The 23,458-nt window shown below is 43.0% G+C and overlaps 2 protein-coding genes across 3 annotated transcripts in view; one reads left to right on the forward strand and one right to left on the reverse strand.

Annotated features, from left to right (window-relative positions):
* The window catches only part of ME1 (malic enzyme 1), a 348,457-nt gene that overhangs the window by 16,072 nt on the left and 308,927 nt on the right, over positions 1–23,458 (reverse strand). For both annotated transcript variants that reach the window (XM_048845114.2, XM_048845115.2), the window contains 2 exons: positions 10,320–10,462; positions 7,598–7,771 (listed from right to left, as the gene is read on the reverse strand). In XM_048845114.2, coding sequence (XP_048701071.2) covers positions 7,598–7,771; positions 10,320–10,462 — 317 coding nt within the window. The remainder of the gene's footprint in view (positions 1–7,597; positions 7,772–10,319; positions 10,463–23,458) is intronic.
* Positions 17,351–19,114, forward strand: LOC142071359 (uncharacterized). The gene is made up of 2 exons (XM_075126167.1): positions 17,351–18,002; positions 18,591–19,114. Exons 1-2 carry the CDS (start codon positions 17,420–17,422, stop codon positions 19,112–19,114), a joined length of 1,107 nt encoding a protein of 368 aa, XP_074982268.1. The 5' UTR covers positions 17,351–17,419.

A 23,458-nucleotide genomic window follows, 5' to 3' on the forward strand; every position in this document is an offset into this window, starting at 1 on the left:
TGCCCACCCGTAAATATTGTAGACCAAAGGAGCAACATATTACATTTGCTGCCAGTTATCTTGCAGATGAAATTCAAGGTGCTGATTTTAAGCCTGAACAGCCTAGGGCCCAGTTGTCTGAGCCCACTTTCCTGCCTTTGCTCCATCAAGACAACTTCAGCAGGAGGAAGAAGAAAAGCTTGGAGGAGTTGGGAGCTAGGTATTCTAATCTCTGGAGCTGTTGGGAATGTGTCTGAGCCTCACAATCAGGATGAAATGTAGCTTCTTTTTGTCTAGGTTTTCCATAATATTTGCTGGATTTCACTTGTTTTTAAATCTTCTGGATGTTACTCACAGTCTTAGGTGTCCTCAAAGAAACTCAGTCAGCTGCTGGGGATATTTGAACTGTGCTCAACATTCTTGTGAAGCTGTTAGATTCTGCTTGGTGTAAGGTGTACTTAGAAAGCACAGTAAAACCCTGTAAATACTCGTAGCAATAATAATACATTGGAGTTTACCCAGTACATAAGGGATAACATCTGATTTTTTTTTTAAAGTTCCACGTGATCTTTAATAACTTTCAATGATCAGGGTGTAATGTGAAATCTAATCTGAAAAACCAGATTACAGCAGATCAGTTCAGTTCAATATGATTTTAATTTAGGAGTCCACAATCTGAGAAAAATAGCTGCAGATTGAAAAAGAAAATAATTTAAATTAATCTTTTCTTTTTAAATGTCTGATTTTAGCTGTTGCCAATAATTAAACATATTTGGTTTGAAGAAGAGTTTCTCAATCACAAATCATATTATCTTCTGACGGATCATGAAGCAAAGCCTGTATGTGTAACATACATGGTCTGTCATATTGTGAAGTCACAAATTCTGAACAATCACTGAAATTAAGCAGGAGGAGATGATGGAGAAGGAAATCTTAGGAGGGCTGAAACCCTTGTGACGGTGCTCCTCATAAGGCTTTATGGAAATATGCTTATGAATGTATATATGACATAACTGGAATATGTTTTATGCTATGTAGCATGTATGCCATGTAGCATATCTCTCTACAGATTATGATCTACTGAATCTATTACTCCTATTTGCATGCATGTATCATTTTTGTATTCAAAGTTATGAATATTGGCTGTGTACTGGCTTGATTTTTAAGTAGCCTTTGTAAAGTATTTGGTCAGCTTCTTGAGAAAGGAATGTGCAAATTAAGTGTCCAATCAAGAAGCATTTAAGAAACAATGGATCTTGGAATGCTCCAATCCACATAAGAAGTCTACTTGAGGACGTTCAAGGTAGCACGTGACCCATGGCTGCTACCTATATTCTTAGTCATGCATGGACATGTGACTGGCCCATGTGACTCCAAAACTCCATCTTGGAGCTGGGATTCTACACAGGGGGAGTGGGTGGTGTCCACCCACCATTTAAAGTCTATTTAAACCCGAGGGAGACCCCTCCATTTCGTCTTCAGCTGGCTAAAGAGAGCCTACGGGGTGGAGAGGCTATCTGAAAGAAACTGGAACAAAGGGCAGTAACTACAGGGGGTGAGAGTAATTGCTGGACCCAGACTAGAAGAAGACTAATCTGTAAAAGAAAGCTTACTGGAATTCCTCTAAAGATGAGATTTTTATCTGTATTCAGTTTTCTTAGACACAGATTGCATGTTCTATTTTATTTTGCTTGGTAATTCACTTTGTTCTGTCTGTAACTACTTGGAACCACTTAAATCCTACTTTCTGTATTTAATAACATCACTTTTTACTTATTAATTAACCCAGAATATGTATTAATACCTGGGGAGGCAAACAGCTGTGCATATCTCTCTATCAGTGTTATAGAGGGTGAACAATTTGAGTAAGTTTACCCTGTAAAAGCTTTATACAAGGTAAAATGGATTTAATTGGGATTTGGACCTCACTGGGAGTTGGGCATCTGAGTGTTAAAGACATGAACATTTCTGAAATTGCTTTCAGTTAAGTCTGCAGCTCTGGGGCACATGGTTCAGACCTTGGGTCTGTGCTGGAGCCGACTGGCATGTCTGGCTCAGCAAGACAGGGTGCTGGAGCCCCAAGCTGGCAGTGAAAGCAAGGGCAGTAGTAGTCTTGGCACATCAGTTGGCAGCCCCAAGGGGGTTTCTGTGATCCAACCCATCAAAACCCTAAACTAAGTTTCACAGAAAACTGCAGAGGTTACATTTTTGATTTCTATGGAAAGCAAAAAATAAGTCATAAGTGCACACATTAAACATTGAAACAATTTACCAAGGATTGTGGTGGATTCTCCCATCACTGACAATTTTTAAATCAAGATTGGATGTTGTTCTAAAATATATACTGTAGGAATTGTTCTGCAGAAGTTCTGTGGCTTGTGTTATAGTGGAGGTCAGACTAGATGATCATAATCGTCCCTTCTAGCCTTAGAATCTATGAATTGGGAAAAAATAATTATTTTCTCTGTTATTTGCCATTTCTTCTAGAATATTTGGTCTCTTCCATTGGTTCTTCATCAGCTGTGTTTTAGCCTTATATCTATAAATATTTCATTCCTCATGGAGCTGTGAACAGACGGAGTCTTTTTCACTGAATGCTTCAGTATGCACTTGTAGTGCATGGTTCATTCCTTGAGTGTTAGCATCACAGAAGTAGGTAACACGTTTATGGAGTTTTGAGTTGTAGTTTTTTAATCTTTTCATATTTTGTCTGTGTGTCTCTTATTTGGTGCCTCCATAGATAATTAGTTATTTGGGAAAATTGATTTCTGGTGCAAAAGGTTTGACTATTTATGTATCGTGTACCATAAATGTGTATCAGACTTTACAAACATGTAGAAATATTGGGTCCATACCCTGAGGAGTTCATAATCTAATTAACAAAAATACAATATATGAGACAAGTATTCATGTGCAAGAAAAAATAGAGATATTAGTAGTTGGACAGCAATATAGGAAGACTAAGAAAGAAGGGATTTGAAGGTGAAGAGGAAGTGTTGCTTTGTACATGGAAGACTGGACAGACTATTCCAAACATAGTCGCAGAGGTTACATAGGAATGTAATAAGTCAGAGACAGTATAGATGACAGCAAAGTTGTGGATAGGATTATGAAGGATGAGGAGGCTGAAATTAATATGAAAAGAGAAAAGAAACCAGTGGAGAGATTCAGGGACTGGAGTGGGGGTCATAGCAATGAGGGCTAAATACACAAATGTACTTTCGTTGTTGCAATGCCTAACCTCCTCCATGCCCTGCTACTTAGTAGAATCCTCAGCTCTGAGTTAGCTCCCCATAAATTGCTTTGGGAGACTTGGGTGCTTAAGGAAGGGAACATAAGAAGCCAGAATGCTGAGAGAGGAGCCACCTAAGCTACAGAAAAGTCAATAGGGTGGGATTTGCGTGGAACAGAGGACAACAGTAAGGGTGGAGAAAGTTCCATAATGCTCAACCTGCTCCCTCCTACTCTAAATTTGCTAATATGACTATGGGTAATGCACCGAGAGGCTCTTTGTCCCTGTTTCCACAATGGCACCTAATGCAGATGGCCACAGGGGAAGCTCATATGTGCGGGGAAGGAGGCTCCAACAGCAGCTCATAGGCACAAATTTTTATCCTTTCCTCCCATGACTAAGTTATGTATGACTGACCTCTTAGAACCATCAATGGTGGACCTTCCCAAACCTCCCAACCACCATATAGTCTTCTGTTGAGTGGAGAGCAGGGAAGGAAAGTTCCCACCAAGAAAGCAAAAAAGAACAAAAATTAGAAAGTAAAATACAACAGAGAATAAAAGATAATCATAAGAGAAATGAAATGAGGCAGAAAAGGTCAGGAGAGAAAATGGAAAGAAAAAAAGATGGTGACAACTGTAGCAGAGCGTGGCACAAGGAAAAACATGATGAGGGAACCCTTCCACCAATTTCTCACAAGAGAACTCCACTACAAAAAATGCTGAAAACTGTTGGCCTAAAGACTCCACAAGATAAAGAATTACAAATAATAATGAAGGCAATAATAAACACATCCAAATATGGATAAGATATTTGGTAAAGTTTCCTTTAGTCCAGAGTTATATCAGTATTTCCCTGTGGTTGTCTCTCTGTATAGCATAATACACACACAGACATACGTATATAGACGCACACACACCTGAAGGCATTCTGCGCCAAAAAAAATAAAAATTCTAGTCCAAAAAAAATAAAATTCTGCACACGTTTTAAAATTCTACAAATTTTATTGGTCAAATAAATGTGGTGGCTCCAGCATGGCACTGGGGAGCCTAGGCCACTGGCTGCACAGAGATGGGAGATCCCCTCGGGACACAGACTCAATGGTGAGGCTACACCCAACCCAGATACAGCGCAAGGACTGGTCCTGCCCCAGAAACACCTCAGGTCCTTGCCCATCTGTGCCAGGTTCACCAGGTGTGGGCAGGCAGGCTCAGCAAGGCAGGATCCAAGTGTGGAGGGGTTTAGTGTGGGGAGATCCAGGTGTAGGTTGAGTGTGTTCTGTGTGGGGTAATCTGGATGCAGGCGTCTCAGGGGGGGTTCCAGGTGTGGTGTGGATCTGGATGCATTGGGGCTTGTTGGGGCATTCTGGGTGCAACAGTAATGGGACTCTGTAGAGGGTTGGGGCTCAGTGTGTGTGTGGGGGTCTGGGCATGGGGGAGATAAAGCTCAGCAGGGGGGTCTAGGTGTAGGGTCTCAGTGGGGTGGGGATCCAGGTGCAGCTGTTTGGGGCTCGGTGGGGTGGGGATCTAGGTGCGGATGGCTTGTTGGGGTAGCAGGGCGGGTTCTGAGTGTGGGGGGGTGAAGCTTGGCAATGGGATCTAGGTATAAGGGGGTCTGAATGCATGGGGGTTGGGCGGAGCAGCTGTACAGGGATCCCTCTCCCTGCAGCTGTAAAGCGATGGGTGCAGGAAGCGGGAGGGGACTTTGCAGAGCTTCCTGTAGCTAGGGAGAGATCTGGGGATGGGTCTCAGATACCCTGGCCCTGGATACCGTGCAGGGGACGAGGAAGTCCCGTCCTCCCCAGCTCAGTCGGGACTAGCAGCTGAGCCCAGTGCAGGATAGGAGCCACCAGCTGGGTCTTCCCCAGTTCCACCTCCTGCCCTACAGTGATTTACATCTCTGTTGGCTGCCCTGGGCCCCCAAAACATATTGCTGGGAAGGGTTGCATGACCGTTCTTGTGGCTTCCCTTGGCTTCCCCATCAGAAAGTCATTTTTCCACGGGGAAGCAAATAAATCTGCGGGGGACATAAATTCTGTGCATGTGCAGTGGCACAGAATTCCCCCAGGAGTAACACACAAAACAGAGTATACTGCATACATGCACAAAAAGCATATGTAGATATAGTATTAAGAGAACTTTTTGTTCCTTTTTAAAAACTTTTTATTAAGGCAAATTTACAATGAAATATTAACATACTACATCATATATTACTTATTCAGGATCAGGTTAATATTCAAAGAATCTGGCTTGCTGGCTGGGGAGCTCTCCTCCCATAAGTATGCTAAAAGGGGTGACCAAATTTGTAAACATGTATCTCTTTTTGGCGCGTCTCTTGTGTACACGTGACAATCAGGGTCCAGACACCCCAGGGGAAGAACAGAAGGTTTAAAACCAAAAATAAAAGCAATTAAGCCAACTGATCAAATACTATGTTTTCCTGTAAGAGGATATCAAGATCTTTTATGAAAGCTTATAATGAACTGAACTTAATAATCATTATGAGATATGTATACACATTATGGTTATGAAGATGTGTGTATTATTTATATATAAAAATGTAATTGTAACTGGTGCAACTTCAGCATCACCTCACAACAGTGTGGTAAAAGAATTATCAGGGAGAAGCTACCTCGCCAACCAGTCAAGTCTGGCTTTGAGCACCTAGCCATTGTCCAGCCCAGAAAAAACCCAATATGGAATCATCCAAGCAAATGGGAACAGTTGAAACTGAAAAGAAAATTCCCATCTTTGGAAACCAAGAAAGGAGGGAGTTTCCCCCACTTTGAATATCGAGAGTGACTGAAAAAAAGTGCAAACCCTTTTAAAATGGAAAGGGTTTGAACTGAAGGCCAATCAGAATTTGGGGGACAGCCTTGGGACAGGAGGCCATCTGTGAATACTCGATTCCTCTGACAGCTAGGGGGGCATGCTAGAGAACTGCTTTAAGGCAACAGGTAACTCATATTAGAAAAGGGATTTGAGCTAATATAAAAGTGTAAAACCGGAGGTGGTGTCTTTACATTTATTTTCTGTATAACGTGTATGTTTGTTTTTCCCTTACTATTTCATTTTTGAACTTGTGGGTTATTTTTTACAAAAAAGCTTTTAAATAAGTTTATATATAAACTTTTTGTTTATTTTTATCCCGAGCAGATCTCTGGTGTGCAAACTGCGTGGAGTATATATGCCAAAGTGAGCTGGTAACTAGCAGGTTGGTTTCATGCCTTCATGGGTGATAAACTGGAGGGGAATGGTCAGAGTGTCTGGTAATTAAGAACATGGGGAGGACGTATTTTGGGAGACCCATGACTGGGGGTGCTTTTGGTGTCTCCCTGAAAAGAGTAACTTGGCTGGTGAGACCTTATGTTTGTGGGCAGGCTACTGGTGTCAGAGAATTGAACCATAGCTGTACAGCAAAAAGGCACCTAAAGTCCCCTAAACCTACAGGGCCGGGATGCCAGAACCCCTTACTGGTCTGGGTGGACTCCAAAACATCACAGTCCGTACTTGGCTTGAAAGCTTTTCTATTGCAAGAACAGTTGATACCTCAATTCCATAGAAGGAGAAGTCACATTTTTCCAATAATGTGAAATACAAAGCCTTGCTACTAACAATACAAAATTAATTTGTCATTTTGTTTAAAATGTAGATCCTTTACTGGACCATTAAGTAAGCAGGTCAGTGGATCTCTAGGAAGGTGCAATTTGACCATAAGATGAATTGCTAATAATTTCTTCCCAAAACTGTCTAATTCCTGCACACAATCACATGTGCAAGTATGTTCCCCTTTCCTCACAACCATTCCAACAGAGCGCCTCCCTAGCAGCAAAAATATGATGGTTTTTAGCTGGAGTCAAATGCCATCTAAACAGTAATTTATAATAATTTGCTTTATGACAGACACAAATTGAAAATATATGTCTCCTTTCCCACATGAGACTCACTCATTCAGATCAAATTCTTTGTCCAGGTCCCTCTCACATCTTTTCTTCGGGGTTATTTACTTAACATCTTTTTCAATCAAAACTGTATGCATCTTAATTAAACCTTTTGTTCCAGCTTGCTCTTGGATCAACTCCTCAAATGTGATTAAAGGTCTAGATAGAGCCATCTTGTATCCAGATTTTAGAGTGGGAAATATTAAATGATGAAGTGAATTTCATAATGGACATCTGAACCAACTAATACAAACTTCTTTATCAAAATAACTGCTTAAAATATATAAATGTACTTATAGGAGTAGAAAACGTATATTAACTTACAAATAAAGAGCTAAAATGTTAAAAGGAAATATTGTTTTCTGATTTGAAAGATGGCATATTTGAGTGTTTATTATATAATCACTGATTTTAAAGGATTTTAAAATTATGAATAGTGTACCCACCTCAGCAGTAGTGAGAAAAATTTCTTCACTTATATACCTCAATCCACATGAAACAACACCAAGGGCAACGCCAGGAAACACATATGCATTGTTACCCTGTCCAGGATAGAAAGTGTGTCCACTTGGAAGAGTCACAGGGTCAAAGGGGCTTCCACTTGCAAAAATGCCACGCCCCTAAAACAAAATATATTTTGAAAGTGTTACTAGTTTGTTTGAGAGGAAACTTACTCTCATGAAGGTTTTACAAAACCATTTAAATATTTAAAGGTATTACAAAATTTCACTTATATCTTAACTAATCTTCTTGGCACTCTTCACTGGATATTAGATTTATTTGACCTGACAGATGATGACAGAATGCTGATCATGGTATCTACAGAGTATCCTATTTCAGAGTAGCGGCCGTGTTAGTCTGCATCCACAAAAAGAAAAGGAGTACTTGTGGCACCTTAGAGACTAACAAATTTATTTGAGCATAAGCTTTCGAGCTCACGAAAGCTTATGCTCAAATAAATTTGTTAGTCTCTAAGGTGCCACAAGTACTCCTTTTCTTTTTAGAGTATCCTGTGTGGCTGATTTATGCTATGGAGTAGATACTGTTTTATTAGGAAGCAACAGATTATATACATTTATTCAGAAGCCATGAATGTGATTTGAGAAAAGATAAGGGAAAGTGTAAGCCAGTGTTAATGATCAATTCCTTCATCATTGTGGGAAATACAGATGTATAAATATCGGGAAGTGTAGGAGGAAACGTCTATATTTGTAAAATTCAATTTGTGTCATGCTGCCAAATGTAAGCTTTAGATTTGAGGTGACTTTAGGTGTCCCACTTTTCTGTTAAACTAGAGTTCGCCCTGTGCAGAGGGCCAGCATAAACCATATGAACCAATTAAATCCTCAAAATACGGCTTAAGGAGGATTTAAGTGGTGTATAATCCTGTGCTGACCCTTTGCAAAGGAATGAAATTCACTCTTAGCAAAGGCTGAGAGCACCGGTGACACACCCAATCTCCAGTGCCTTTTGTGGATTTCTGAGGAATTGTCTTGGAGGCAATTGTGAGCCCTATCTTATTAGTGCTTTCCCCATATAGCTGCTGATCTATAGTAAGAAATAAAAATCTAAATTGAGAATAATGAGAAGTGAAATTCCAGAGGCTCTAATTGAACTACCTATGGTTCTAAGCCTTGCTGAGATGAGAGTACTTTAGGCTTTAAATAGTACGGTCAAGTAGGGGTAGGATGCTTATGCTCAGCCTTACAAGAGGGCCTTTGTCCCGCTCCATTTAAAATTGCTAAAATGATTAATTTTACTGTTCAATAGTTTTGAGAGATTCCTTGTAGCACAAAATGTTAAAGTTTATTTTAGGGAAACTGAAAATGTGTATTTTAAAAAAAACACCAATGTTCCAAGTCAGTTCTTCAAAGGGATATTTTGTTTAACTTGGTGTCATGCAGTATTATCATGGACTGTTTATTATATGTTTTAGTGAGAGATATTCCAATATATCTTTAGCTCTGGTTACCAGTTATAACCAGCTGTTCATACTGTATGCATTCCTGTTTGACTCTTGCATTGCACTGTCATATGTACTTTTCAGTAAAGGAATGGGGCATGCTACATTTTTGTTTGTATGACAGTTTTACAGTATTTAAAAAGCTTCCCTATACTAGAGGAGAAATCCAGTACAGAACCCATGATCCAATACAGAAGGCAGATGCATCAGTTGCTCACAGAGGCTATTTTTAACATTGCAGTTCTATGAAACTGCTGTGGTTATTGACAATCGCTCCAGAACCACAGGACTTTTAAAAAAATGAACAAAAAACAAACTGTACTTCTTTGTTCTTAGTTTTATTCACACAACCAGTTTTCTGTACTTTTCACCTGTGTCTTTAGTTACCGGAAATCTGAGTAACAGAGGTCAATGATCCTGGGGCTCCATTCTCAATACAGAATGATTTCTAATATTTTGCTTCCTGCAATAAGACATGTCTATCTTACTGAATATTTATAAATACAAAATACATCTTTAAGGAAAAACAGGTCGCTGTGTATTTAAATGACACATAGAAGGTGGAACTAAATCAAACATCATATTACTAACAGTCTCATAATTGACAATTACTCATACGTTAAGTATAATAATGAAGGACAGAGTAGTAGACAAGCATCTACAGGCTGGCTATAATGCATTGCCAACCTTCGAAATGCTGCTCCATCCTAACTTGGTGGGGGGATTCTTGCAGATGGAATACAGAGTGGATGTTCTCTGTCGCTAACTGCAGTACACAGGAACAGTTAGCTAAAAGCACTAAAATACTTCAATAAGGCTCCTCTCATTTCTTTGCCATTTAATTTATAATAAAAATATGGCTGTTTCATAGCCCCATGAAATTTATTAATAATAAAAATTGGTGAAATATTTTTCCACCTAGTATTTCTGAAATTAAAATTAAAATCAAGCTATTCAGAGATCATTTTGTTTGTTTGGTGTTTTGTTTTGCTTCAATGGAATTATCAGATTTGTAGTGTTACATATTTAACTGATCTCCACATACAGAATTAACAAGTTGGTATTTCTAATCTTTAGCTTCTAAATTCACCTAAAACAAATAATTTTTAAAACATAAATAACAAAGCAATTATTGATAGTTGTTTGTTTTTCTTTATCTAACACAACATCTAACAGAACTGGGCAATTACCAAATGATCCATTACCTCAGTCATCTGGTAGCACTGCTCTGCAGAGCACTCTGCTTTGCTGGTTGGGTTACTTAGGGCAAAAATGATAGGCTGCTTGTTAAAGGAAGCCATATCCTTGAGAATCTGATTTGTAAATGCACCACCAATGGCTGCAACTCCTAAATAAAAGAAGAGAAATACATGACAGAAAATGTAGGGAAGGCCGTTGGTTCAAGATATTCATGAATGTCATTTTGAAAAGGAGTAACAGTACAATAACATTTTCTTTTACTACAGCTTCTCTATTAACATTTAGTTGATTTTTTCCCTACTTCCGTGATAAAAATAAAGGAGTAACTTTTACATGTGCATAACCTCAGGACCCTGTGCCTGCAGTTGCTAACAATAGGGAAGTTACTTACCTGTTACTTATCAGTTCAGTAGCTGGAGTTACTCACAAAATAGAAAGCCCATGGCCTTTAGTCACAAAATAATGCTAGACCCCTCCTATACAGGGCAGAAAATAAACTAAATAAAGCTAAATCTAATTATTAAATATAAATAACTAAAAGAATTTTTAAAAACCTAATGAAATATGCAACTAGAAAAAAAAGATGGATGTTGCCAGCTGGGTCTGTCTCACACTCAGGAATGATTCAAAGGAACTAAGAGTAGGTTGGTTGCACTTCCTCCTTTATATATTCAAGGGGGAGAGCTCAAAGGCATCAGTGGTGCAAGTAGGACCAACAGATGCTGCTGGCTAACATGTTCCGATTTCCAGGTCATGGGGTGCCTGCACACCAGAAGCAGAACTCATGTACAGAAGCACTCGAAGAATACTAGTTAGCTAATGTTTGTCTAATGCTTTGATGAGGTAAACCAATGAAGTGCCATGTATCTTTTTGATAGGGTGCTTCTCACCCTTCCCCCTCATTGCAACCTTGAGCAGAAGTCAAGCACAATCACACACTCTTTCTACACAATTTAGTGCAAGGGCAGTGTGGCACAAACCGGCCAGTTGGACAGCTGGGGTTTGGGAAAGGCCATGCCCTGGCCCTCCACAGTAGTAAGACTACTTCAGACAACCTTTGGGGAAAATGCAAAGGCTAAATTTCCTTTGCATGCCAGGGAGCTCAACAACATAGGAACAGGCCATACTGGGTCTGACCAATGGTCCACCTAACCCAGTATTTTGTCTTCTGATGGTGGCTGGTGCCAGACACTTCAGAGGGAATGAACAGAACAGGGCAATTATCAAATGATCCATCCCCTGTTGTCCACTCCCGCTCTGGACACACAGAGCATGGGGTTGCATCCCTGGCCATCTGGGCTAATAGCCATTAATCGACTCTCCTCCATGACCTTACCTAATTTTTTTTTTAACCCAGTTATACTTTTGGCTTTCACAACATCCCCCGGTAACGAGTTTCACAGGTAGACTTTGTGTCGTCTGCAGAAGTACTTCCTTGTGTTTGTTTTAAACATGCTACCTATCAATTTTGTTGGGTGACCCCTGATTCTTGTATTATGTGAATGGGTAAATAACACTCCCCTATTCTCTTTCTCTACAGCATTCATGATTTTATAGACCTCTATCATATCCCCCCTTAGTCATCTCTTTTCTAAGATGAAAAGTCCCCATCTTTTTAATCTCTCCTCATATGGAAGCTGTTCCATACCCTTAAAATTTTCTCTGAACCTTTTCCAATTCTAATATATCTTTTTTTGAGATAGGGTGACCAGAACTGCATGCAATATGCAAGGTGTAAGCATACCGTGAATTTATATAGTGACATGATATTTTCTGTCTTTTTATCTATCCCTTTCTTAATGATTCCTAACGTTGTTAGCTTTTTTCACTGCTGCTGCACATTGAGCAGAAATTATCAGAGAATTATCCACAATGACTCCAAGATCTCTTTCTTGAGTGGTAATAGCTAATTTAGACAACAGTTGCCCCTGTACACACAAAATGAAATTTCATCTGCCATTTTGTTGCCCACTCACCCAGTTTTGTGAAATCCCTTTGTAACTCTCTGCAATCTTCTTTGGACTTAACTATCTTGAGTAATTTTGTAACTTTGCCCCTTTCTTTTTCCAGATTTATGAATATGTTGAACAGTGCAGGTAAGAGTACAGATCCTTGGAGGAACCCCGTTATTTACCGCTCTCCACTGTGAAAAGTGATTGTTTTTTTCCTACCCTTTGTTTCCTGTCTTTTAATCAGTTACTGATCCATGAGAGGACCTTCCCTCTTAATCTGATGATTGCTTTGTTTGCTTAAGAGCCTTTGGTGAGGGACTTCATTTGTCAAAGGCTTCCTGAAAGTCCAAGTACACTATACCCACTGGATCACCTTTGTCCATGTTTGCCGACACCCTCAAATAATCCTCATAGATTGGTAAAGCAGGGATTTCCCTTTAGAAAAGCCAGGCTGACTCTTTCCCAACATATTCTGTTCATCTATGTGTCTGATAATTCTGTTCTTTACTGTAGTTTCAACCAATTTGCCTGGTACTGAAGTTAAGCATACCAGCCTGTAATAGCCACGATTGCCTCTGGAGTCTTTTAAAAAAAAATCAGTGTTACATTAGCTATCCTCCTGTTATCTTGTACAGAAGCGGATTTCATCAATAGATTACATACAATAGTGAGTAGTCCTGCAATTTCATATTTGAGTCCCTTAAATACTTTTGGGTGAATGCCATTTGGGCCTTGTGACTTATTACTGTTTAATTTATCAATTTATTCCAAAACCTTTTCTATTGACATCTCAGTCTGGGACAGTTCCTCAGATTTATCACCTAAAAAGAGTGGCTCACTTGTGAGTATGTCCCTCACAGCCTCTGCAGTGAACCTATTCAGAGAATTCATTTAGCTTCTCTGTGATGGCCTTGTATTCCTTGAGTGTTCCTTTAGCAATTTGAGTGTCCTGTGGCCTCACTGACTGGCAGGTTTCCTGTTTCAAACAATTTTTTTTTAATCTTTTTTTTTTTTTTTTCGTTTTGTGTCTTTTGCTGGTTGCTCTTGAAATTCTTTTTTGCCTGCCTAATTGTACTATTACACTTGAGTTGCCAGAATTTATGTTTCTTTCTATTTTCCTAAGGTAGTTTTGACTTAAAAACTTTTAAAAGATGATTTCTTGTCTCTAACTCCCTCTTTTACTCTGTTGTTTAGCCATGGTGACATTTTTTTGGCCCTCTTGCTGGTTTTTCTTTTATTTGGGGTATACATGTAGTATGAGCTTCTATTATGGTGTTTTTAAATATTTTCCATGCAGATTGCAGGCATATCACTCATTCACTCCTTTGACTAATCCTTTTAATTTCCGTTTAAATAGCTTCTTCATTTTTATGTAGTTCCTCTTTTTGAAATTAAATGCTACTGTGGTGGGCTTCTTTGGTATTTTCCCCTTTAGAAGGATGTTAAATTTAATTACATTATGGCTGCTATTATTGAATGGTTCAGCTATATTTAACTCTTGGACTAGATTCTGTACTTAGGACTAAATCAAGAATTGCCTCTCCCATTGTGGGTTAGAGGACTAGCTTCTCCAAGAAGCAGTTATTAATGGTGTCTAGAACGTTTCTCTCTTTATCGGTCCAGAGGGGATATGTACCCAGTCTACATGGGGATAGTCGAAATCTCCCATTATGATTGGTTTTCTGTTTTCATAGCTGCTCTAATCTCCCTGAGCATTATACAATCACCGTCACCATCCTGGTCAGGTGGATGGTACTATATTTCTACTGCTATACTCTTATTATACATGCATGGAATTTCTATTCACAGAGATTCTGTAATACAATTTGATTCATTTAAGACTTTTACGGTATTTGACTCCGTGCTGTCTTTCAAACATAGTGCCACTACCCTAGCAGCATGACCTACTCTGCCATTTGTATGTATTTTGTACCCCAGTATTGCCATGTCCCATTTATTATCATCATTCCACCAAGTTTCTTGGTAGCTATTAGATCAATATCATTTAATACCAGGCAATCAAGTTCATCCATCTTAGTATATAGACTTTTAGGATATACAAGCACTTATAAAATTTGTCAATATTTAGCTGTCTACCTTCATGTGATGTAACAGAATGGGACTCTTTTTTGTCCGTTTCTCTTCAGTTCCTACCTGTACTTTATCAACTTCTATCCTCTCCCCTTTACTAGGCTATAGAGTATCCTCTTTAATAAATTCTTCTGTAAAGGATGTCTTTGTTTGAACCATGTGTTCCTCCACACCTGTCAGCTTTCCCCCAGCCATTAGTTTAAAAACTCCTCTATGACCTTTTTAATTTTACATGTCCGCAATCTGGTTCCATTATTGTTTAGATGGGGCCCATCCTTCCTGTGCAGGCACCTTCTTTCCAAAAAGGTTCCCCAGTTTCTAATAAACCTAAATCCCTCCTCCTACCACCATTGTCTCATCCACACATTGAGATCCTGGCAGTTCTGCCAGTCTAACTGGCCCTGAGGCACTTTGGCTCCTGCAGCTCCATCTGCAGCAGTGAGACTCATGTATCATCATCTTCAGTGCAAGGCAGAATCCAGCTACAAGCCACAATCCAACTTGGTGAATTTACTGGAGATTCTTCGAGATGTGTGGTCCCTATCTGTACTCCTCTGAGGGCTTACGTAGGCGCACCATGTGCCTGGAATTGGAGAATTTGAAAGTAGCATTTGTTGGTCTATGCATATGCCTTGGCTCGCCGCGTGCTTCCATCGGAGGTAAAAGGAAGGGCAGACAGACCACATTTCCAGTTCCTTCTCGTGAATCAGATAGATCCATTGCATTGTGACAGCAGATTGGGAAAGTTGGGAATGGGAATTGGTGGATGGGCTGACATGCATAGGAGACTAGGAAGCCAGAATTGTCTAGACCAACCGGGGGCGATCAGAATGACTGTCACTCAGTCTCGTCAGATTTTGTGGAGTACCCAAGGTAGGAGCAGTAGAAGAGGGAAAATGATGTTGATTTGGTCTGACCAGGAAAGTTGGAGAGCGTCACCCTGAGAATGGTGGCTGAGACCTCCCCTGGAGCAGTATGTGGTGCGTTTACTGTTTATACGCGAGGCGAATAGTTCTCTGGTCGGAATCCTCCATTGTGTAAAAACATGTCACGTACTACTGCATCATGAAGTTCCATTTGTGGTTGACTTCAAAATGTCAGCTGAGCAAGTCTGCGTCCCTGGAAGATAGGCTGCGGACAAGAAGATCTGGTGATTGATGCACCGATTCCAGAGATTGACCGCTTCTGCACATAAAGCAGTCAATTTCATTCCTCCCTGTTCGTTGATGTAGAAAACAGTAGTAGTGTTGTCTAACATGATGGGAACAGATGAATGGGAGAAAGGATTGGTATGCCTTTCTTACAGTTCCAGGATATTGATGTGCATCCTGGATTCTCAGGGAGACCGTGTTCCCTGTGTCATGTGACTGTCCATGTGTATTCCCCAGCCTAAGAGGGATACATTGGTAATGATCATCTTGTCTGGTGAGGAGGGGAGGAAGGGAACTCCTATGCATACATGGGTTGGATCTGTGCACCATTGAAAGGAGGACAGCACTTTGGTGGGGACTGTCCATAGTGTGATGTTTTGGTGAGTAAAATGACGGGCCCAAGTCTGGAGGCAGCGAAAGTAGAGTTGAGCGAAGGTGATCACGTATGTACATGAAGCTACGTGGCCAAGAAGGGAGAGACAAGTCCTGGTTGGAACATAAGGATTATTGATGATGCGCATGATGATCTCTCTCATTTCTTAGAATCTGTCCATCAGCAGGTAGGTCCATGCTGTGACCAAATTGATGGTGACCCCTATAAAGTCCAGGTATTGTGTGGAGTCTAAGATCGATTTCTCGACATTGATGCTGACTCCAAGGGACAAAAGAAGGCTGAGTAACATGGAGGTTGATGCTTGGGCTTTGTGCCTGGACCATGCAACTAGAATCCAGTTGTTGGTCTAAAGAAACATGAGAGCCCCTAATGTCTGATATAGACTGCTACGACAGAAAACTTTGGTGAAGACTGTGGGAGTGGTGGCTGTTCTGAAAGGGGAACCCTATACTGGAAATGGTGGGTGCCAATTGTGAATCTTAGGAAGTGTCTGTGCGCCGGATGGATATCAGTGTAAAAATTAGTGTCCTGCATATCAAGAGCTGTAAACCACATGCCTTTTTCTAGAGATGGGATAACAGCTGCCAATGTGATCATATGAAACTTGAGTTTGTGGATGAAGTGATTGAGATGAGAGAGAGTGGGAATTGGTCTCCACCCACCTTTCTTCTTGTTATCAGGAAGTAAGTCAAATAGAACCATGGTCCTTGGTATTCTGGGGAACACATTCTACCATGCCCTGTTACAATTAAGGCATTCACCTCTTGGGTGAAAATACTGTCATGAGAGTGGTTCCTGATATGGGATAAGGAAGGGTTTTTTGGCGGAAGTAGTGTGATTAATTAAATTCTATAGCCATGATGGATGATGTTCAGCACCCATTTGGCCATTGTTATTGCACTCCAAGTTTGGGGGGCAGTTGAATTCACGCTGCAGGGCATGAGTGTAGATATACAGTGAGTGAAGGGTGGCTCTGGAGTCCTTGAGGGTAGAAAGTGTATCATCTGTTCTTTGATTAAAGGAATCATCGAAGGGGCAGTCTTCAGTAGTGTTTTGTGCCTCCCTAGGGAAACTGGAGGAGTGGAGCCAAGATTCCCTATGCATAACTATAGCCACAGCCATGGCCCTTGAGGAGGTATCTGCTGCATCCACTGCCAATTAGCCCTGGTCTACACTAGGACTTTAGGTCGAATTTAGCAGCGTTAAATCGATTTAAACCTGCACCCGTCCACACAATGAAGCCCTTTATTTCGACTTAAAGGGCTCTTAAAATCGATTTCCTTACTCCACCCCTGACAAGTGGATTAGCGCTTAAATCGACGTTGCCGGCTCGAATTTGGGGTACTGTGGACACAATTCGATGGTATTGACCTCCGGGAGCTATCCCAGAGTGCTCCATTCTGACCGCTCTGGACAGCGCTCTCAACTCAGATGCACTGGCCAGGTAGACAGGAAAAGAACCGCGAACTTTTGAATCTCATTTCCTGTTTGGCCAGCGTGGCAAGCTGCAGGTGACCATGCAGAGCTCATCAGCACAGGTGACCATGATGGAGTCCCAGAATCGCAAAAGAGCTCCAGCATGGACCGAACGGGAGGTACGGGATCTGATCGCTGTTTGGGGAGAGGAATCCGTGCTATCAGAACTCCGTTCCAGTTTTCGAAATGCCAAAACCTTTCTGAAAATCTCCCAGGGCATGAAGGACAGAGGCCATAACAGGGACCCGAAGCAGTGCCGCGTGAAACTGAAGGAGCTGAGGCAAGCCTACCAGAAAACCAGAGAGGCGAACAGCCGCTCTGGGTCAGAGCCCCAAACATGCTGCTTCTATGATGAGCTGCATGCCATTTTAGGGGGTTCAGCCACCACTACCCCAGCCGTGTTGTTTGACTCCTTCAATGGAGATGGAGGCAATACGGAAGTAGGTTTTGGGGACGAAGAAGATGATGATGAGGAGGAGGTTGTAGATAGCTCACAGCAAGCAAGTGGAGAAACCGGTTTTCCCGACAGCCAGGAACTATTTCTCACCCTAGACCTGGAGCCAGTACCCCCCGAACCCACCCAAGGCTGCCTTCTGGACCCAGCAGGCGGAGAAGGGACCTCTGGTGAGTGTACCTTTTAAAATGCTATACATGGTTTAAAAGCAAGCATGTGAAAGGATTACTTTGCCCTGGCATTTGCGGTTCTCCTAGATGTAGTCCTAAAGCCTTTGCAAAAGGTTTCTGGGAAGGGCAGCCTTATTTCGTCCTTCATGGTAGGACACTTTACCACTCCAGGCCAGTAACACGTACTCGGGAATCACTGTAGAACAAAGCATTGCAGTGTATGTTTGCTGGCATTCAACCAAAATCCGTTCTTTATCTCTCTGTGTTATCCTCAGGAGAGTGAGATATAATTCATGGTCACCTGGTTGAAATAGAGTGCTTTTCTTCAGGGGACACTCAGAGGAGCCCACTCCTGCTGGGCTGTTTGCCTGTGGCTAAACAGAAATGTTCCCCGCTGTTAGCCACAGGGAGGGGAGAAGGTTGAAAGGGTAGTCACACGGTGGGAGGAGGCAAAATGCGACCTTGTAACGAAAGCACATGTGCTATGTATGTAATGTTAACAGCAAGGTTTACCCTGAAAGACTGTAGCGACTGTTTTATAAAATGTGTCTTTTTAAATACTGCTGTCCCTTTTTTTTTCTCCACCAGCTGCATGTGTTTCAATGATCACAGGATCTTCTCCTTCCCTGAGGCTAGTGAAGCTTAGAAAGAAAAAAAAAAAACGCACTCGCGATGAAATGTTCTCCGAGCTCATGCTGTCCTCCCACACTGACAGAGCACAGACGAATGCGTGGAGGCAAATAATGTCAGAGTGCAGGAAAGCACAAAATGACCGGGAGGAGAGGTGGAGGGCTGAAGAGAGTAAGTGGCGGGCTGAAGACAGGGCTGAAGCTCAAAGGTGGCGGCAGCGTGATGAGAGGAGGCAGGATTCAATGCTGAGGCTGCTGCAGGACCAAACCAGTATGCTCCAGTGTATGGTTGAGCTGCAGCAAAGGCAGCTGGAGCACAGACTGCCACTGCTGCCCCTCTGTAACCAACCGCCCTCCTCCCCAAGTTCCATAGTCTCCACACCCAGACGCCCAAGAATGCGGTGGGGGGGCCTCCGGCCAACCAGCCACTCCACCACAGAGGATTGCCCAAAAAAAAGAAGGCTGTCATTCAATAAATTTTAAAGTTGTAAACTTTTAAAGTGCTGTGCTTAAAGTGCTGTGTGGCATTTTCCTTCCCTCCTCCACCACCCCTCCTGGGCTACCTTGGTAGTCATCCCCCTATTTGTGTGATGAATGAATAACGAATGCATGACTGTGAAGCAGCAATGACTTTATTGCCTCTGCAAGCAATGATTAAAGGGAGGAGGGGAGGGTGGTTAGCTTACAGGGAAGTAGTGAACCAAGGGGCGGGGGGTTTCATCAAGGAGAAACAAACAGAACTTTCACACCGTAGCCTGGCCAGTCATGAAACTGGTTTTCAAAGCTTCTCTGATGCGTACCGCGCCCTCCTGTGCTCTTCTAACCGCCCTGGTGTCTGGCTGCGCGTAACCAGCAGCCAGGCGATTTGCCTCAACCTCCCACCCCGCCACAAACGTCTCCCCCTTACTCTCACAGATATTGTGGAGCACACAGCAAGCAGTAATAACAGTGGGAATATTGGTTTCGCTGAGGTCTAAGCGAGTCAGTAAACTGCGCCAGCGCGCCTTTAAACATCCAAATGCACATTCTACCACCATTCTGCACTTGCTCAGCCTGTAGTTGAACAGCTCCTGACTACTGTCCAGGCTGCCTGTGTACGGCTTCATGAGCCATGGCATTAAGGGGTAGGCTGGGTCCCCAAGGATACATATAGGCATTTCAACATCCCCAACAGTTATTTTCTGGTCTGGGAATAAAGTCCCTTCCTGCAGCTTTTGAAACAGACCAGAGTTCCTGAAGATGCGAGCATCATGCACCTTTCCCGGCCATCCCACGTTGATGTTGGTGAAACGTCCCTTGTGATCCACCAGAGCTTGCAGCACTATCGAAAAGTACTCCTTGCGGTTTATGTACTCGGCGGCTTGGTGCTCCGGTGCCAAGATAGGGATATGGGTTCCGTCTATAGCCCCACCACAGTTAGGGAATCCCATTGCAGCAAAGCCATCCACTATGACCTGCACATTTCCCAGGGTCACTACCCTTGATATCAGCAGATCTTTGATTGCGTGGGCTACTTGCATCACAGCAGCCCCCACAGTAGATTTGCCCACTCCAAATTGATTTCCAACTGACCGGTAGCTGTCTGGCGTTGCAAGCTTCCACAGGGCTATCGCCACTTGCTTCTCAACTGTGAGGGCTGCTCTCATCTTGGTATTCATGCGCTTCAGGGCAGGGGAAAGCAAGTCACAAAGTTCCATGAAAGTGCCCCTACGCATGCGAAAGTTTCGCAGCCACTGGGAATCGTCCCAGACCTGCAACACTATGCGGTCCCACCAGTCTGTGCTTGTTTCCTGAGCCCAGAATCGGCATTCCACAGCATGAACCTGCCCCATTAGCACCATGATGCATGCATTGTCAGGGCCCATGCTTTCAGAGAAATCTGTGTCCATGTCCTGATCACTCACGGGACCGCGCTGGCGTCGCCTCCTCGCCCGGTATCGCGTTGCCATGTTCTGGTGCTGCATATGCTGCTGGATAATGCGTGTGGTGGTTAATGTGCTCCTAATTGCCAAAGTGAGCTGAGCGGCCTCCATGCTTGCCTTGGTATGGCGTCCGCACAGAAAAAAGGCGCGGAACGATTGTCTGCCGTTGCTCTGACGGAGGGAGGGGCGACTGACGACACGGCTTACAGGGTTGGCTTCAGGGAGCTAAAATCAACAAAGGGTGTGCCTGTACATCAAGGAGTATTTCAGGCAGGACTGCACGGAGGGTTCCAATAAGAAATGGTGCACCTAAGTTATCGTTGTTATTGGAACAAGGAGGTTAGCCTGGCCTCTGATTGATACATGGCTAGATTTACCTCGCTGCACCTTCTCTGTGAGTGACTGCAGTGTGATCTAGACAGGGGAGGAGGCAAATGAGTACAAAACAAATCTGGTCTATTTCTTGTTCTGACCCACTCCATCTATCTTTTACATCTTTGGCTGGCAGCAGACGGTGCAGAAGGACTGCATACCATCCACATCTCATGGCTGCTCGGCAGAAGATGGTACAGTACGACTGCTAGCCATCTTCATCTCTTGCCTGCCTGGCATAAGATGATACAATACGACTGCTAGCAATCCTCATCTCTTGCCTGCCTGGCAGAAGATGGTACAGTACGACTGCTAGCAGTCCGTATCGCCTGCCTGCTCACCATAAGACGGTTCAATAGGACTGACTGCAGGAGTAAAGAGAATGACCTGGTCAAGTCACTCCAAATGTAGTCCCTGCGCCCATGTCTGCCCAGGCGCTCCCAGCCGACGTGGCCAGGAGCACCTCGGACACGACGAGGACGACTACCAATCGTATTGCACCGTCTGCTGCCAGAAGGCAATGGGTTGCTGCTACTGTGCAGCAAAGCCGTACCGCGTCTGCCAGCACCCAGGAGACATAGGGTGACAGTTACCTGAGCTGGCTCCATGCTTGCCGTGGTATGGCGTCTGCACAGGTAACCCAGGAAAAAAGGCGCGAAATGATTGTCTGCCCTTGCTTTCACGGAGGGAGGGAGGGAACGGGGGCCTGACGACACATACCCAGAAGCACCCGCGACAATGTTTTAGCCCCATCAGAGTGCTCCATTGTGACTGCTCTGGACAGCACTCTCAGATGCCCAATTGTTTGCCATTGCTCTGACGCTGGGAGGGGCGATTACAGGGTTGGCTTCAGGGAGCTAAAATCAACAAAGGGGGTGGCTTTACATCAAGGAGTATTTCAGGCAGGACTTCACGGAGGGTTCCAATAAGAAATGGTACACCTAAGTTATTGTCCTTATTGGAACAAGAAGGTTAGCCTGCCCTCTGATTGATACATGGCTAGATTTACCTCGCTGCACCTTCTCTGTGAGTGACTGCAGTGTGATCTAGAAGAATGAGTCCCCTAGACAGGGGAGGGGGGGAAGCAAATGAGTACAAAACAAATCTGGTCTATTTCTTGTTTTGATCCACTCCATCTATCTTTTACATCTTTGGCTGGCAGCAGACGGTGCAGAAGGACTGCATGCCATCCACATCTCATGGCTGCTCGGCAGAAGATGGTACAGTACGACTGCTAGCAGTCCGTATCGCCTGCCCGCTCACCATAAGACGGTTCAATAGGACTGACTGCAGGACTAAAGAGAATGACCTGCTCAAGTCACTCCAAATTTAGTCCCTGTGCCCATGTCTGCCCAGGCGCTCCTGATCGACCTCACAGAGGCGACCAGGAGCACCTCAGACATGACGATGACGGCTACCAGTCGTACTGTACCGTCTGCTGCCACAAGGCAAGGGGTTGCTGCTACTGTGTAGCAATGCCGTACCGTGTCTGCCAGCACCCAGGAGACATAGGGTGACGGTTACCTGAGCGGGCTCCATGCTTGCCGTGGTATGGCGTCTGCACAGGTAACTCAGGAAAAAAGGCGCAAAATGATTGTCTGCCCTTGCTTTCACGGGGGGAGGGAGGGAGCGGGGGGCTGACGATATGTACCCAGAACCACCCGCGACAATGTTTTAGCCCCATCAGGCATTGGGATCTCAACCCAGAATTCCAATGGGCAGCGGAGACTGCGGGAACTGTGGGATAGCTACCCACAGTGCAACGCTTCGGAAGTCGACTCTAGCCTCGGTACTGTGGAAGCATTCCGCCGAGTTAATGCACTTAATGCACTTAGAGCATTTTCTGTGGGGACACACACACTCGAATATATAAAACCGATTTCTAAAAAACCGACTTCTATAAATTCGACCTAATTTCGTAGTGTAGACATACCCTTAGAGTGCTGTTCTGGCTACCAGCTTCCCTTCCTCAATGAGCACCTGAAAATGAGTCCAGTCCCGTTGTGGGAGGCTATCAGTAAATTCCTCATATTTTCTGTAATTCAGAAGTCATGTTTAGCTAGTAATCCCTGATAGTATGAAATCCTGAATTGGAGACTAGATGAGGAAAAGACTTTATGCCCCAAAAGGTCTAAATGCTTTCCCTTCTTGTCAGATGGTGTAGAACAAGGGTGCTATTGTCTGGCTCTTTCAGTCACTGCTTCGACAACCAGAGAGATTGGGGGTGTGTCAAGAAGAGAATAGATGGTAAATGGGATTTATATTGTAATGATATACTGATACGTACTGCATGTCGTGTTAGTATTTAATACATACAGATACTTTTAGCTGGATGCATATCATGGATCTTTTACTCTAATCTTCAATTTAACTGGTTTTTTAGCCTCATTTTCTCTAAACACTTTTTGTCTACTATGTGATTTTGGGTTTCAGTCTTGGATGTTGATATAGTGTATCTCTTTTGCATGTCAATTGCTTGGCTGGACTGAAGAAAAATAAGGGTGAGCTCTTATTTTCCAGATTGGGACTAGAT

The sequence above is a fragment of the Caretta caretta genome, chromosome 3 (assembly GCF_965140235.1).
Source record: "Caretta caretta isolate rCarCar2 chromosome 3, rCarCar1.hap1, whole genome shotgun sequence".
Classification (NCBI taxonomy): domain Eukaryota; kingdom Metazoa; phylum Chordata; order Testudines; family Cheloniidae; genus Caretta; species Caretta caretta.